The sequence below is a fragment of the Prunus mume genome, linkage group LG4, assembly GCF_029339155.1.
Source record: "Prunus mume cultivar Tortuosa linkage group LG4, ASM2933915v1, whole genome shotgun sequence".
NCBI classification, from domain to species: Eukaryota; Viridiplantae; Streptophyta; class Magnoliopsida; order Rosales; family Rosaceae; genus Prunus; species Prunus mume.
The window spans coordinates 14,846,296-14,862,552 of record NC_142701.1 but is presented as its reverse complement, the minus strand read 5'-3'; the positions used below and the strand labels follow the sequence as shown (position 1 = coordinate 14,862,552).

The 16,257-nt window shown below is 36.8% G+C and overlaps 2 protein-coding genes across 2 annotated transcripts; both read left to right on the top strand.

Annotated features, from left to right (window-relative positions):
- The first annotated feature begins 6,107 nt into the window (after nucleotides 1-6,107).
- Nucleotides 6,108-8,072, top strand: LOC103327423 (uncharacterized). Its single transcript, XM_008229753.2, has 3 exons — nucleotides 6,108-6,608; nucleotides 6,809-6,918; nucleotides 7,700-8,072. Exons 1-2 carry the CDS (start codon nucleotides 6,221-6,223, stop codon nucleotides 6,886-6,888), a joined length of 468 nt encoding a protein of 155 aa, XP_008227975.2. The 5' UTR covers nucleotides 6,108-6,220; the 3' UTR covers nucleotides 6,889-6,918; nucleotides 7,700-8,072.
- A 131-nt stretch (nucleotides 8,073-8,203) lies between these two features.
- On the top strand, nucleotides 8,204-10,225 carry LOC103327501 (uncharacterized). The gene has a single exon (XM_008229837.3). The coding sequence runs from the start codon at nucleotides 9,278-9,280 to the stop codon at nucleotides 10,085-10,087; it is 810 nt and encodes a 269-aa protein (XP_008228059.2). The 5' UTR covers nucleotides 8,204-9,277; the 3' UTR covers nucleotides 10,088-10,225.
- Nucleotides 10,226-16,257: the final 6,032 nt, after the last annotated feature.

Genomic DNA, 16,257 nt, shown 5'->3' with positions numbered 1-16,257 from the left:
TATGGGTTTTACTCCACTATTTGTATAATACTAATCCTTTGATAAGTAAGAGCATTTCCACTCTGGCTGAAAAAACCTCTCCACCAATGAATTCTAGACGGGCGGGACATGGGCTCCATCAGCCCATCAAGACTGGGCAGCCCGAAGGTAAGATCAGCTCGAGCTGTCGCCCGAAGTGTGCTGTCGTTAGTGAAGAAATTTTAAAAATAAAAATTAAAAAAATTCTAAAAAATTATTAACAAATTTGGAATCTTTTTTTTATACATATTTAGTATTTTATTTATTTATTAATTTTATATAAATAAATAAAATTAATCTCATATGAATACTAATTGTTTTTAATTGCCATAATAATGGACGGAAAAGCATAAAACATATGCCATTTGCTATGAGGAATAGATGGAAGTGCTTAAGTGATATACGTTGTTATTATTAGCGGTTGTCAACTCATGGTCAATTTAGCAGTAGATGAGCTAGGGAGCTAGAGGGGACTTCCAAGAAAAAAACTTAAATCTTTTTAAATAAATAACATAAATCAAGCTAAGAGGGGCACCTGAAAAAAAAATGAAGCTCTTTTATTTATTTATTATTATTTATAAACCAAGTTAATTTTCGTTTTTTCATATCTTTTTTATTTCTGTATTTATTATTTTTATTAATACTCAGTTCATACTAAAAAAATTTATAGACATGGGAGATGGAGAAAACAAAGTGATGTGATGTTAAAAATAATTGCGGAAATGAAAATCATGATGGAGGCTAAAATGATTGAAATTCTATTTTTGTATAATACAAGAGTTATATCACAACGAAATCAAACCTACACAAAACTACGTATATTTTACTATAGCCATTGCCACATGAGGAATAACCAATGAAACATCACCACTTCAGCAATGTAAGTCCTTGTCATCTTCCATTTCAGCGTACTTGGTTCATCACATCTGCTCCATGAGTGCCACTGGGATGACTAGGATTGTGCCATGTCATAATTCATTTAAAATTTTATTCTCCCCGACCTTCTAAAATTCTCCAAAAATACCTCTAGAGTTTCAAAAAAATTACTACAAATCCAATTCTCACCTCTACTATTTTTTGTAAACTCCATTTCTACAAATGACTTCAAAATATTTTGCAACATGTTTTCTAACACTTCCAATAAAGCCAATTAATTTTCCAAATTTCAACTTAATTTGTAAAAATAACAAAAACTCTAATTTTCACCACTTTGAGTCCCAAAAAGAATTTCTTTCACACAAATAATTCCAACTAAAAATAATAAAAAATCACCGAGGACTCGCAATATGACAAAGTACCCCGGAAATTGCATTTAGATCCAGCTTAATCTTAGCTTGTTTTCTTTCCCTCCGTATCACCCACAAGGACAACTAATTTACAATATTTTAACTAATCTTTAGTTTCCCCCAATATTTCAACTGAAAATTTGAAAAGAAACTCGTTAATTTTTGAGGATATCATGCATCAAATTATGTGTATATACAGACATAACTATTATGTGTGACAATCTTATATACACAAACGAAATGAAAATGACAAGCTGTTAACAATGGAAGTTGTGTGAGTCTCTGACTTACACTAACAACATTGTAATGAAAGTTGTGTGACTGACTCCATATAAAAAGGTGAATGCACATATATGAACAGAAACGGCCTTATATATGATTCAACAATATGAAAATCGATGTCTTTATGGTTGTTATAGTTATACTCTTTTTCAAATAAAATTCTATTTTTTATTGCAAATGCGATAAAAATAAGCAAAAACGAGGACATTAAAATAAACAAGACAACATGCTACAACTACCAAAAGGAAAATCAGATATCCTATGTTGATGCCATGTCTATTTTCAAATTAATTTGTTATACAATGTTTATTTTCAAAATTGCAAGTATAAATGCCTCACAATACGATACAAACTAGTACTGCAGGGGGAAAAAAGAAAACCCTAATTTAATGTTTATTATGAATGGAGGAAATTATGAATTGGGAACTTAGTAATAGAGAAATTAATGAATTGGAAGTGATCAACTACTTCCTCTAATTGATCTCATTCATAATTTAATGTTTATTTGCAATATGCTGTATAAGTGCACTTTCATCAATTTGTCATGGCAAATGGCAAGGACAAGGCAATGGCTATTACTATTCACGTAAATAGTGATAGCCCTTGCAAAAGGCTTGTGAAGTTTCCACCTATTGTCATGGCAACTCAAGGGCAACTACTATTCACATGAGATATGAGGAGAGGAATTTGTATAGAGTTTTGGTGTGGGAAGTAAATAATATAACTAAGTATTTATTTAAAAAAATTCTGAAATTTTTAGATTTTTTTATAAATTTTTTTCATTACTGACGTTAGCAAACTTAGGCAATAGCCCAGATTATTCTTGCCTTTGGGGCAGCCCCAGGCTCGTGGAGCCCACCAACTGCACTGGCTGCATCTTCCCATGGCTATTTGTCTGAGGCATTGTTTTGCTCACAGCATATCTGTATCCAAATCGGAGAAATAAGGGTGTCCAATGGCATTCTGAACTGTCAACTTCCCCCGAGGTTCGTACACTAGAAGGCTCTGTATCAGATTTGCCCCCGATTCATTGAATCGGTAAGGCACGTCTAATAGCATTCCATGCAGTGGTGCGGTGTTTAAATTCCCCTCCGGATGCACAATCCCTTGGCCAAGTCCATAGGCAAACAATGTCAACTTGGACAAAACAAACAAAGCACTGTTTACTACAAAACTCAAATTTTGATTTAGCTTAATCTTTCTCGATTTCTTTTCCCTCCCTCATCCACAAGGACAATTATTTTGAATATTTATAATAATATTTCTATACTAATATTTAGTTTCCCCCAACATTTCAACAAATAATTTGAACAGAAACTTGTCAACATCAAATTAAGTGTTATAATACAATTATGCATGTCTGGCTATCTTATATATATACACACAAACGAATTGAAAATGACAAGCTGTTAATAATGGAAGTTGTGTGAGTGTGTGATTAATACTAACAACATTGTAATGAAAGTTGTGTGACTCTATATATATACATGAAGCCTTATATAAATTTGGTTAGTCTTATTTGGGTGGTTGGAAGTTTATACTTTAAATTTAAAGATGTGAGGTGAAATTCATACTTATTCTAATTTGATGAACCGAATGACGATATTTTGAAGTATAGGAAGGAGTTTGAACTTGGATACAAGGGATGAACATATTACCTTACTTAACTAGCCTAATCTAGAAAAAATGGATTGGAATCTTACTTAAGTATCTCGTAGTACCAAAAACAAAAACAAAAGAAAAAATTAAAGTATGTCGGCTGTTCTAACTTGACCAACTCATCCCCAGTTGCCCCTAAAAATTGAATCCACTATTCTTCATACTTCCGTTAACCAAAAATTAAAACATTAAAAATTCACTAATAAAAAAAGCTTAGCACCACATGCAAAATTCTTCCCAACCGATAACTTTCACGCAGTTGATCACGCATTCCATGAATTTGTAAAAGGAAAATCAGATACCCTATGTTGATGCCATATCTATTTTCAAATTAATTTGTTCATACAATGTTTTTTTTTCAAAATTGCAAGTATAATGCCTCACAATACGATACAAAGTAGTACTGCAGGGGGGAAAAAGAAAACCCTAAGAGCACGTTTGTTTATTATGAATGGAGGAGATTATGAATTGGGAACTTAGTAATAGATAAATTGATGAATTGGAAGTGATCAACTACTTCCTCTAATTGATCTCATTCATAATTTTGAGACCACTAAATTGCTGGTTTTAACGTGAAACTCTTATTTGTTTGTTGCGAATATTGCATTTGTGTTGGATCTTGTGACACGGGGTGTTAAAATTCTGTCGAATTTCGGTCGGTTTCTAGTGAGTTAGGTGTAAGTTTTGTATATACTGTTTGCTTATTATCGAATTCAACTTTACGATTTAAAAACAATCCTCTGTTTAGGTTGTGCTTTTTAGTTTTTGTGCTAGCTCTGCGTGATAGAATGAAATTTGATAATTTTATCAAGAAATTGAAGGCGCAGATTAGTCAGTATATAGTCCGAAATAGCAAAAGACACCGAAGGTTCAATTAAAAGTAGGAGCCATCCCATCTCTTTTGCAGTATGCTGCATGATAAGTTGACAAATATCTCGTACTCTTAGTAATATGAAACAAACTTTCTTACAACAATGGTATTACTATAATGTACACCACATTGGCATATGCCACCAGTAACCCTGGTACCTTTTAAGACGTTGATTCGCACTCTTCCTCTTGCAATATCCTTTTCGCTTTACATGAAAGTTTGATCATATTGATTGAAGTTGAGAATATGGTGAAGAAGAAGAACATCATCATGGTATGCCGAAGCGGTGTTACATATATAACTGTTTGCATATCTTTATTGCTACAAATTAAGGTGGTGTTACACCATTGTCAAAGGTACATAGTGGCAAAAGATGCATACCCTATATGTAAAATTTATAATTTTTACCTTTTCGGTAGGTGAGTTTTTTTGGCACCTGTTGGCTAAGGTTGATTTCATATTGCCTATTTATCACATATAAAAGTTATTTCTTGATGAACTTGTACCTTTTGGTTAGGTAGATTATGTGTATCTTAATTACATGTGTAGAGTTTTTGGATTTTGTGAATGTGATTCTAGAGCCCCATTAAATCTAAAATAGAATATTTGGTTTACGGTCGTACGAATTCACAAAAACTACGTGGGTAGGAACTAAAAAATAGATATCAAAGTAGTTTTGCAAATTCAATGATTATATTATTTTTATTTTTATTTCAATATTGAAACATTAAGTTATGAATTTTTTTAAACATAAATGTCCAAAATTCAAAATCTGAGAGTACAAATACATCAAATAAATCAATTTTAATTAGTTTTCATTATTTACATTCAAAGGTAAAATAATCATAAAAAATAAGTAATAAATGAAAATTGAGTTTCTAACATTTTGGTCATTGACTGGGTCTCCATTGAAAAACCTGAAGTAAGAATAACATAGCTAGACTAATTCTCGTATTGATATCACAACTAGATGTTCGCTTGGTTGATCCTGTCTTTTAATGAAACTTTCAAGCTTTCACGCAGTTGATCATGCGTTCCATGAATTTGTAAAAGAAACATGCTGGAAGCAACAATTGAAGCCTCTTACCATCTTGAACCACAACTCTTACCCCTCAAACTCCATAATAAGCATATCCAACTTCACCAAGTCCATAGGCAAACAATGTCAATTTGGACAAAACAAACAGAGCACTGTTTACTACAAAACTCAACTTTTGATTTAGCTTAATCTTTCTCGATTTCTTTTCCCTTCCCTCATCATCCACAAGGACAATTATTTTGACTATTTATAATAATATTTCTATACTAATATTTAGTTTCCCCCAACATTTCAACAAATAATTTGAAAAGAAACTTGTCAACATCAAATTAAGTGTTACAATACAATTATGAATGTCTGGCTATCTTATATATAAACAAATGAATTGAAAATGACAAGCTGTTAATAATGGAAGTTGTGTGAGTGTGTGATTAATACTAACAACATTGTAATGAAAGTTGTGTGACTCTACATATATATATATATGAAGTCTTATATTAATTTGGTTAGTCTTATTTGGATGGTTGGAAGTTTACACTTTGAATTTTAAAGATGTTAGGTGAAATTCATTACTTATTCTAATTTGATGAACCGAATGACGATATTCTGAAGTATAGAAAGGAGTTCGAACTCGGATACAAGGGATGAACATATTACTTTACCTAACTAGCCTAATCTAGATATGCATCTCAAATTCATTGCTTACCAAACAATGGATTGGAATCTTACTTAAGTATCTCGTAGTACCAAAAACAAAAACAAAAGAAAAAAATTAAGTACGTCGGCTGTTCTAACTTGACCAACTCATCCCCAGTTGGCCCCAAAAATTGAATCCACTATTCTTCAAACCTCCATTAACCAAAAATTTAAACATTAAAAATTCACTAATAAAAAATGCTTTTGACGGTACGGTCGGTAGACCGTATATAAAGTCTCGTTCCTCCTCCACTCTCTCACATCTTCTACCACTCTCTCCTCAAACACCTAAATTTTCTCTCACATTTTCCTCTTATCCAAACAACCCTCCAGAATATCCCCTTTCTCTCTTCCCAATTTCCTTTCTCAATGGCAAGGTCCATCTCTCAAACCCTTACCCTAACCCGCCACCTCTCATCCAAATCATCGCCGTCTTCCTCGTCTCGCCTAATAACCCTCCGGGCCCAATCCAACCTTCCTTTTCACCATGACCCAACAACAGACTCATCCGCCGACTCTCCTTCTGATCCCCTTTTGCGAAAGCTCGAGGACGCCATCCACCGGATCATGGTCCGCCGATCGGCACCCGATTGGCTCCCGTTTCTTCCCGGTACCTCCTACTGGGTCCCACCGCCCCGGTCAAGATCCACCGGTCTGGCTCAGCTGGTCGATAAGCTGGCCAACCCTTTGACTGAGGAGGAGACCATGTCTATGACCACCATTAGAGGCTGGCCTTCTTCTGCCTACTTCATAGAAGGTTTGATTGAGTTTTTGGATCATGTTCATTGGGTTTTGTTCAAAATTAGGTTTCTGAATTGTGGGTTCCCCTGGATTGTTAGTTGGAGTATCTGATTCTTTTGTGCAATTTGATCATCTGGGATTGGTTCTGAATTGTGTAATTTTCTGTATTTAGGTGAGAAATTGGTGCTTATGCTTTATCTTCCTTTCTATTTGTAGGTGCATCTCCACAACCGATGGAGGCGGTGGATCAAAGTTCTAAAAACGTGTCCTCCAAGTCTGAAGATGAGGAAGGATGAACAATGTATTTCTCAAAACCGGCATCTGAGGTGAGCTTAATATCAGATCAATTGCCTGATTTTGTATTTGTTGGAAGAAATGTTTTTGCTCAACTAGTAAAATCAATGCCATTCATTTTGGATTCTATCTGGGGGAATTTAATGTTTTGGGCAGCAAATAATCAAACTAATTTGGGTAAAGTGGATTAACTGAGGCTATTTGGTGGAGGTTTATAATTACAGAAGTTAAGCTGCTGCATATACGATGACCGAAGAGAAATTCTTTCTCTTCCCTCAAGTAGCAAACATATTTTATTAATACAATATTGGTTGACCAATGCCTCAATATGGAGCGTAATGAATTACAGTCTCTGTTGGGAACATCTGTTTTGAGCTTGTTCACTCTGCTTCAGATCAGGTGTTTAAGGCCATGGTTAATTCACAGCCCATTATTAAATTATCATGAGGGGTGTGTGCAAGCTCTGAATTTGGATGCTAATAAATCATCAATTGTTGAATTGATATATTTATGTGAGACAATGGATTTGGATTGAATGTCAAATATGATCTTTTAGTATGCCGGTGACTTTCACTTGAAAAGAGTTGATGCTGTGTTGTGGGGACTAATCTTAGGACAAAAGAGCCATGCCCTGGTTCAAATGACGGTGCTGCTTATCTTAGAATATTTGTTTTGCTTTCGTGACAAGCAGTTGATAACTAGGCTGAAATAAATCTGTCCTGTTCTAGATGGACTTGTTCCTTCAATTTTAATGTTGGTTAAGCAAAGCTATTGCTTGAAAGCTAATTCTGCTTTGGTTGCTGGGATACGCAGGCTCATCTGGTCTTGTAAATTGTATGGAGGAGGACGAAAGGTGCATTGATGAAAGGCATTTCGTAAAGGTGAAGAGCTGTACAGATGCAGCCTGGTTAGCCAGGTAGAATGACTTCTATCCAAGAGTTCAAGTTCACAACCCAAAGGGAGTTGACTGTAATTATTCTTCGTGTATGTACAGTTGATTATCGAAGTTTAATTTCAGTTGAATTGTATTTTATTTGTACCCTTCCTTGCATGTTTAATTTGCTCTATTTGGGTTTACCATCTGCATTTCAGTTTTTATCTGAATGTCCATGTAAATATAGTGAAAATTACATCAATCCTTTTTGTTCATTGATATAATAATACCTCGGCTCGTTTTCGGAATTAACTATTATGTTTTGGCTTGATGCATTGATTAATTTCTTTTGCTTGACCGGCCATCATCTGTTTGTGTGTTTTTTATAGTTCAAAAGTAGTTAGAGGAGGAAAAGGGTTTTAAAATAAAACCAGGCATGTGTTGGAACAGATTTTTCTTTCAATTGTTCGATCGGGTTGTTTCTCATTCAAGAAGGGGGGGCTGGCTGGTTTATGTTTGTGATGACTTAGATTGATTGGTACTAGTTGGTAGGCTCTTTCCAAGTTATATTTTAATTGAACGGCCTTGCTAAGAATTAGGTGGCGCGTTTGGTGGTCTAATTCTAATATATGTATTTTGAGGGAGGCCGATGCAACACGTGTGTACGATATACAATTTATTCTGAACTATTAAACTAATTTTGAGGCACATCAACTGAGGAAGGCACTTACATAAGCAACATATTAAGGTCTATAATAGCGACTGCAATAGGTCAGAGTTTCATGTTTGAAAACCTCTAATCTTTGTCCCCATGTCTTTGGAGGAAAAATTTAAGTTGACCTGAGTGATGGGACATCTGTTCCTACACACTCGTAACGTCATGTCACGAGTGTTGTAGGAACAGTTGTCCAATCTCTCGCCCGGGTATGTAAATTTTTCTTCATGTGAGACATCATCGTCTCATGAGCAAACCATAGGATTTCCATTGTCCTCAACTAGTATGAAACCATATGACCTTCAGACAAAAAACAAAACTGACAACTTGACAAGAATCATAAAGGTTTGTGAGATGCAGAAGTCATATATGAATGAAAGCAACGAAAATTAAGCCATATTTGGTGACTAAACCTATCTATGGATGAATAAGATTTAGGCTACTATTTATACTGGTGATTTTCTAAAGGATTGGAGACAATAAATGGCTAGTTTAATGAAATAAACTGATGCATAAACTAAAGAAAATTATTTTGATCAGAAACTTATGTGTATTCTTTATCTCACCTGATATGTTGTGGGGAGGATAGGTATATGGAACAAGAACTGCACAGAAACTAAAAACAAAATTTAATTCCATTTGTAACCCACCCATCTCAGCATTAAAATCTTCATGGTTCCGATCTCATTGCTCTTCTATAAATCCTCTTACCCTCTCTCCAACATGCCACAGAGCCAATCTAGCTTCCCTTTCTCTGACCTAGTATAAAAATAAAACTGAGAGTTCCAACTTTGACAAAACCATGTCTAGAGAAGCTCGAGCAATATTTTCACTACTGCTAATGGCAGCATGTGCTGCAACTGTGCTGGCCGATGTGCCACCCTCGCCCTCTCCGACGATCACAGGCCTATTGCCACCCGGGGCCCCAAGCTTCTTGCCACCAGGAGCTCCAAGCTTTTTGCCACCGGGGGCTCCAACGATCCCAGGCCTATTGCCACCCGGGGCCCCAAGCTTCTTGCCACCAGGAGCTCCAAGCTTTTTGCCACCGGGGGCTCCAACGATCCCAGGCCTATTGCCACCAGGGGTCCCAAGCCTTTTGCCACCAGGGACTCCAAGCTTTTTGCCACCGGGGGCTCCAACGATCCCAGGCCTATTGCCACCAGGGGTCCCAAGCCTTTTGCCACCAGGGACTCCGAGCTTTTTGCCACCGGGGGCTCCAACGATCCCAGGCCTATTGCCACCAGGGGTCCCAAGCCTTTTGCCACCAGGGACTCCAAGCTTTTTGCCACCAGGGGTACCAGGCTTCTTGCCACCAGGGATACCAGGCTTCTTGCCACCAGGGATCCCAGGCCTATTTCCACCAGGGAAACAGGGTGACATAGCAGCAGAGTGTTGGTCTTCACTTGAGGGCATTCCGGGGTGTGTATGGGAAATTTATGGCTCAATCTTTACTGGGATACTCTCACTAGGCCCTGCTTGTTGCAAGGCTTTCCAATCAATTGATGCAAATTGCTTGGCTAAATTGCTCCCTCCTTTCTTCCCTCCATTACCCCAGGGAGACTGTGCTCCAGGGAATGTTGCTGCTTCTAAAGCAGTTGGGTCAAAGCAGTAGTGGGCAATTGAGAGGATAGTTCTTGCAGGCAAAAAATTATGTTTTTGTTCTCGATTAGTCATTGTCATGCAAGTTTTACGTATACCTTGAGTTTTGCTTAGGTTGTGAATTGTGATGAATATTTTAAAGAGAATAACATCTGATGAATCTTATTGCATTAAGACTCTCTCTCTCTCTCTCTCTCTCTCTCCAATTCCCGGGTTAGGGTGATCGTATACGCTTCCCCTTTCATATTTACGGGTTATGTTGCTGGTGCAATATACTTCCAATTAAATCTTTTCATCCTTCCTGGCCATATGAACAACTGTAATGCCATGAGTGGGAGAATTTTGCCTATTTCCTAGTTCCTCTTCCAAGAGAAAATCAAGATTTTTTGTGGCTTTACCAAAAATACTTAAAGTTTCTAATTTGCCCATAAATTTTAGCTCAAGTGATATGGGATTAGATGAGATCTTTTTTTAGAGTTCAGATCAAGTGGCATTGTCTTGTAACTTTGCAATAACATTTTATTGGGATTCTGGGTGCATTTACATGAGAAAATAAATTCCACTAAATCAGAGGCACTTTTTTTTTTCTTCTTCTAAATTTGCAACAAAAATCCTAAATTCAGACAAATGGTTATTAAATTGAGGAAATCGAAAACAATGATGCTTGAACTTGGAAATCATGCACATCAGACATTAAGTCACCAATGAGGTCCATTATAGCAACTGCAACAACAATACAGATTCCTAAAACACAGAAAATGTTATGAGTTCAACAGTAGCTAAAGTAGATTTGCATTGCCTTACTTTCGCTACTTAGTAAAGAACGAAAAATTTCGGGGACTAGGGTAAACAAAGTTGGCTTATATTTTGGTCTATCCACAAAGATATCCTCCTCAAGTGAAAATTTTGCATATAACGGGTGTATAGTACATTCGAGATGTTGAATGTGAGAGTGATGGTGTATACATACACTGATTATATGCAAGAATTTTCCCATCATCTCTTAACATACTAGAAGTATGAAACCATATGTGTAAATGACGAAAAAAAATGAAGCCTGTTATTTTTTCAACTTGGTAAGGTATGAATATTCAGGTCTTTAAGATCATAGGCTTCTTTCTTAGAAACTATTGCACCAAAGCCATGCATGACAAGTATCAGTGTCCCAAACTGAAGGGTTTTAGTCCATTTTGGTGAGAGCAATAACGCTTGTGATGTGGCCAAAGTAAAGCAAGAGCTTGTAGTGTTGCAGTCAAACTAAATAGAGAATTAATTGAAATAAACTTTTTCAGGGTCGTTATAACTTTTGAAGCTCATATGGTCTCAGATCAGAAACACTATGGCAAACAGTTATAATGTTATTTAATAATGCTCATTAAAATAAAATAAAAACTGCACTATAACTAAATACAATTTAATTCCATTTGTAACCCAGTTACCTGAGCATCAAAGTCTTCAACTTAGCTCAGGCTCGTTGCTCTTATATAAATCCTTACCCTCTTCTCTCCAACCATCAACAAAGCCAATCTACCTAACCCTTTTCTGATATAGTGCAAAAGTAAGAGTTCCAGGTTTGCCAATAACCATGTCTAGAAAAGTTGAAGCAATATTTTCACTACTGCTAATGGCAGCATGTGCTGCAACTGGCCTGGCACATGTACCACCCCCACCAGCATTGCCTCTCTTTCCACCTATCCCAGGCCTATTGCCACCAGGGATCCCAGGGTTGCCGCTGCCAGGGAACCCGGATGACATAGCAAAGTGTTGGTCTTCACTTCAGAACGTTCCAGGGTGTGCATGGGAAATTTATACCTCAATCTCTACTGGTAAATTTGTAGTAGGCCCTGCTTGTTGCAAGGCCTTCCAAGCAATTGACCAGAATTGCTTGCTGAAAATGTTCCCTTTCTTTCCTTCATTTCCTCCATTGATCAACAGTAACTGTGCAAATGCTGCAGCTCCAAAAGCAGGCCGGTCAAAGCAGTATTCAGAGGAAATAAGTTGATTCTGTTTTCAATTAAGTCACATAGTCATGCAGAGTTTTTACCTTCTGGTGCCATTTAAGTTGCTTTGGTTTTGGAGGATTCAGGATTGTGATATGTAATTGAAGGAGAATAACAGCTAATTAATCTCATTAAAATAAGTCTCTCTCTGTCTCTCTGTCTCTGTCTCTGTCTCTCTCTCTCTCTCTCTCATACATAATTGAAATCCTTTGGTGAAAATAAACTATCATATAGAAAATAGGGAGCAGAATCTTCAAAATAGGCCGCCGCCTAGGCAGATTTTTCCAACACAGTTTAAAACTCCCACAAACTATTTCAGCTGCTCTCAAATGATCCATAAATCTAATTAACAAGCACAAAATGACATATATGTGTGTGTGTATATATATATATGCATAGTTCGAGTATGAAATTACCAAAATGGCATCGATGTCATCCTCAGGTGAGAGCTTTTGGTCTCTCTGCGAGCTTTCTTTTCCTCAGCTTTCACTGCTCTCTTTGCCTTTTCCTGGCTTCTTCGTCTTCTTCCCCATGTCTGGGAACACTGCCAAAGAGGCCCAGACTCGGCGCGAGGAAGAAGAGAGAATTATCTGGACGACGCTAATATTACGATTTTTATTATTTAAAAATAGTATAGCCGTTCGGCTATACTTTTTGTGACGCGTGGTGAAGTGTGAGCTAGCGCCAGGCGGGACCTTTTTGTTTATGAAAAGTGTAGCCGTGCGGCTATACTCGTTTTTTTAAAAAATAAAAAACGTATATCCACTAGGCTAAACTCCTTTTTTTGTTTGTTTTTAATAAAAAGAGTAAAGCCTACTATTAGGGTTGAGTGGTTTATTCTTCTAGGATGGTATTTTAGTGTACAAGTATACAACAAAAGGAAAGTAATTACCATCCCATCTAATACGGGGAATCCTATAATTATACGGGATTACAATTCCTGATTTAAATCAATTAAATGATTTATGCCAACATTCTCTCTTCAAATGTACACGTGAAAAAAAAACAAAATCAAGCTATTTTGAGACTTTCTAATAACATAAACTTCTTGCATAAGTCTGATTACCTTGCCATAGTTTGCAAAGTTTTGTTTTAGGATGTACTCAACATTTGCAGCATCTGTGGTGATAACATAGTATATGAACAAGTTAAGCGCCCTATAAGTTTTGTGTTTGTATCCAAACTCAGTCATGTAATCGTGCAGCCCAAAGAAGTTCATTAGAGTCTTTAAGAAGTTTGTGACAACATGATGGTATCTCTTTTTGCTCTCAGTGCCCAATCTTCTAGCATGGGACTGATCATAATTGTAGCTAAAATTACTGCTAAACTAATTGCATCACTCATATGTCCTGCATGGAACCAGTAAACAAATAATTCAGATGGAATCACAAATTCCATATTACGATTAGGATCAAAATGGTTTGCTTCTGGTCATTGGTTAGGGAAAGGTAGATACGGTTAAAATAATAATATTAAATAGATCTAACTATGATCACAATTACGTATCCCAAACCAAACTATAAGCACATAGCAAGAACATCCTCTCAGACAAAGCTATATGGCCACAACTGACAAAAGGGATCAGGGAAATTAGTAATTGCTTGTATATGTGGCTTCCACCTTCCATTCCACTTATATAAAATCATACTATTTCCCTTGCTTAGTCACAAAGCAGAACAACTTTGTACAACAAAAATAACTTCAGTATTATAGCTCTACCTCTTCCATTATTTTCAAATATGACAAAACCTACGTATATCCTTGGCTAGCCTATGTTTTGCCTGACAGGGCTCTACTGCATGATCAGATAGGCTGCAAATTTCATTAAGCCAAAGCAATCGTAGGGCAACTCTTCTTTGGCAGGTCAATGAAAGTGATTGTACATTTGTAGCTGCATCAGTCACTAACTATGACTGCTTTGCTTATTTGACAAGTATACTTCTTCTAGTATGTATAGATGCTCCTGCTTGTGTTTCAATGATGGACCGCACGAGTTATATAAGGGCTCAAAGACGCCAAGAGATGGAATAAACCAGTAAGCACACAAATGTCATATCCTGAGGATCATGCTGTGAACATCCATCAAGGGCTGCTTTTCAAGGATTTTGTTGGGGCCAGGGCTCATTCTGCTGCTAGATTTTTCTCCTCCTTATCCGGGCCTTGAAAGCTGCCCTTCTGATATGAACCCTTAAACTGCTTGTATTATTTTGGATTTTCTTATTGAAATACAGGCTAATGTTGCTGCAGGTTGGAAGGCCTGTAATCTATGGCCTTGCAGCAAACGGAGAACGCGGCGTGAGACGGGTTATCGAAATGGTGAAAGATGAGTTTGAGCTCACTATGGCCCTCTGTGGCTGCCCTGGTGTTATGGATATTACCAGGAGCCATGTGAGAACAGAATGCGATAAACTCCACTCCATGCTTTAATTTGTTTTAGAAGCATCAAAATGAAATTATGCAGAGAGATGGATGAAATGAGAATGAGGCCATCAATTATTTGGGAAACTGCTTCAATTAACAGCTATTGGAATTCAACTTGTTTTTTCTTCTCTCTCATATTGTAATTCAACTTCATTAAAAGATAGGTTAAATTTATATTAACTATGGAAGTGATAGCAAAACATGTGTTTACGTTTCACCGGAGAGAACCATCTTTCGGAAGTCAAATTTCCTATGCAAGGTGCATAGCTTTGATCAGCATTTCAAACAGATACATTCAAGGTGCTAGGAGGGACGCCTCCGCTGCGATTTCATCCTAATCGTAAGGAGTAGCCGCCAGGGAGTTGGGCGCCGCCTAGGCCGCCTAGAGCCCGCCTAGGACTCCTAGGCCGCCTAGCCCCCGCCTAACCCCCGCCTAGCCCGCCTTGCCTGCCTGGGCTGGTCTGGTTTGGCGTTTTGCCTTTGAGACGTCGACGCTTAAGGTGGCACTGAGGCGCTGCATGAAGAAAGACCGAGAAACAGAGATGAAGTCGAAACAGCGAGAGGAAGGAGTGCAGGCTGCCTTGGGAAGAAGAAGACATATAACCTAATTTTTAATATAACTAACGGGTTGGGTTTTGTAAAATGGGCTTAAACATTGTATTAAAATGGCCCTGTATTAAAAAAAGTAAACTTTTTTTAGTAGTTTTTATTATTATTTAAAATATCAAGGATACAAAAAATACAAAAGTAAAAGTCGTATAATTTATAAACCACCATAATAGTTACGGCTACTTAAATCTCATTGAATATTCAAATAATATTTACTGTCAAAGTATTTACATATATAATGCAGCTTGCACTATTCAGGATGATATTATCTTACAAAGGACTGAACACGTTCCATTTAATAGGGCAACCTCATGGTAGTGGGAAAAATAAAAACAAAGAAAAGGTTTCAATGTCCGTGCAAAGATTCTATATGTTACCTCCATTCAGAAACTAGAACCTGCATGAAGAAGATCAATTGGAGCCACTATTGTGCTCAACTTTTCTTCAATGCTTAAATCTGAATATTCGCCGTCCATCAGTCCTAACAACCATACTTCTCCTGCATGGCTCTCATCAATTTTGGTGTATACTATCACCACGTTATGTTTACTTTTGCCATGGTTCATATAAGTCAACTTTTTCATTTTGGAATTTTCTGAATTGCACCCAGAATCATCATCACTGCTACATGTACCACTGTCACCGAGGTCATCATCAACTGCTCCAGTGTCTTCGGTATCTAATTGGGATTCCTCCACTTTCTTTTCAGAAGATTTAATACGCACACGATATGTGGATGATGAAATATTTTCAAATAATGTAATATCACTTGAAAGAGTTGAACCAATTAAAGACTCTAGTTCCTCTATTCCACTGGGAAGGTTCAATTCCGAAATCTGCAAATAAAAAGAAAGTCCATCACTAATTCGTGTAATATCACATGAGAGATGAGAGATTATGATAACAATATTTTCAAGAAAATTACCTGTAATGACTTCGCCAACTCAGAATCTTTCAACCCATGAATATCTCGCTCCGAACAATTCATCCTTCAAAGTACCAGGACGTAAACCATGCTTCACCATAAGGCTCATTTCCTAGATAACAGAAGATTCAATTTGAAAAACCAAATTTAACATTTATAGATAGGTTTATGCAACAACAGATAAAGCTATATTAATTGTAGAACACAAATAAAACCACCATAAGAAAG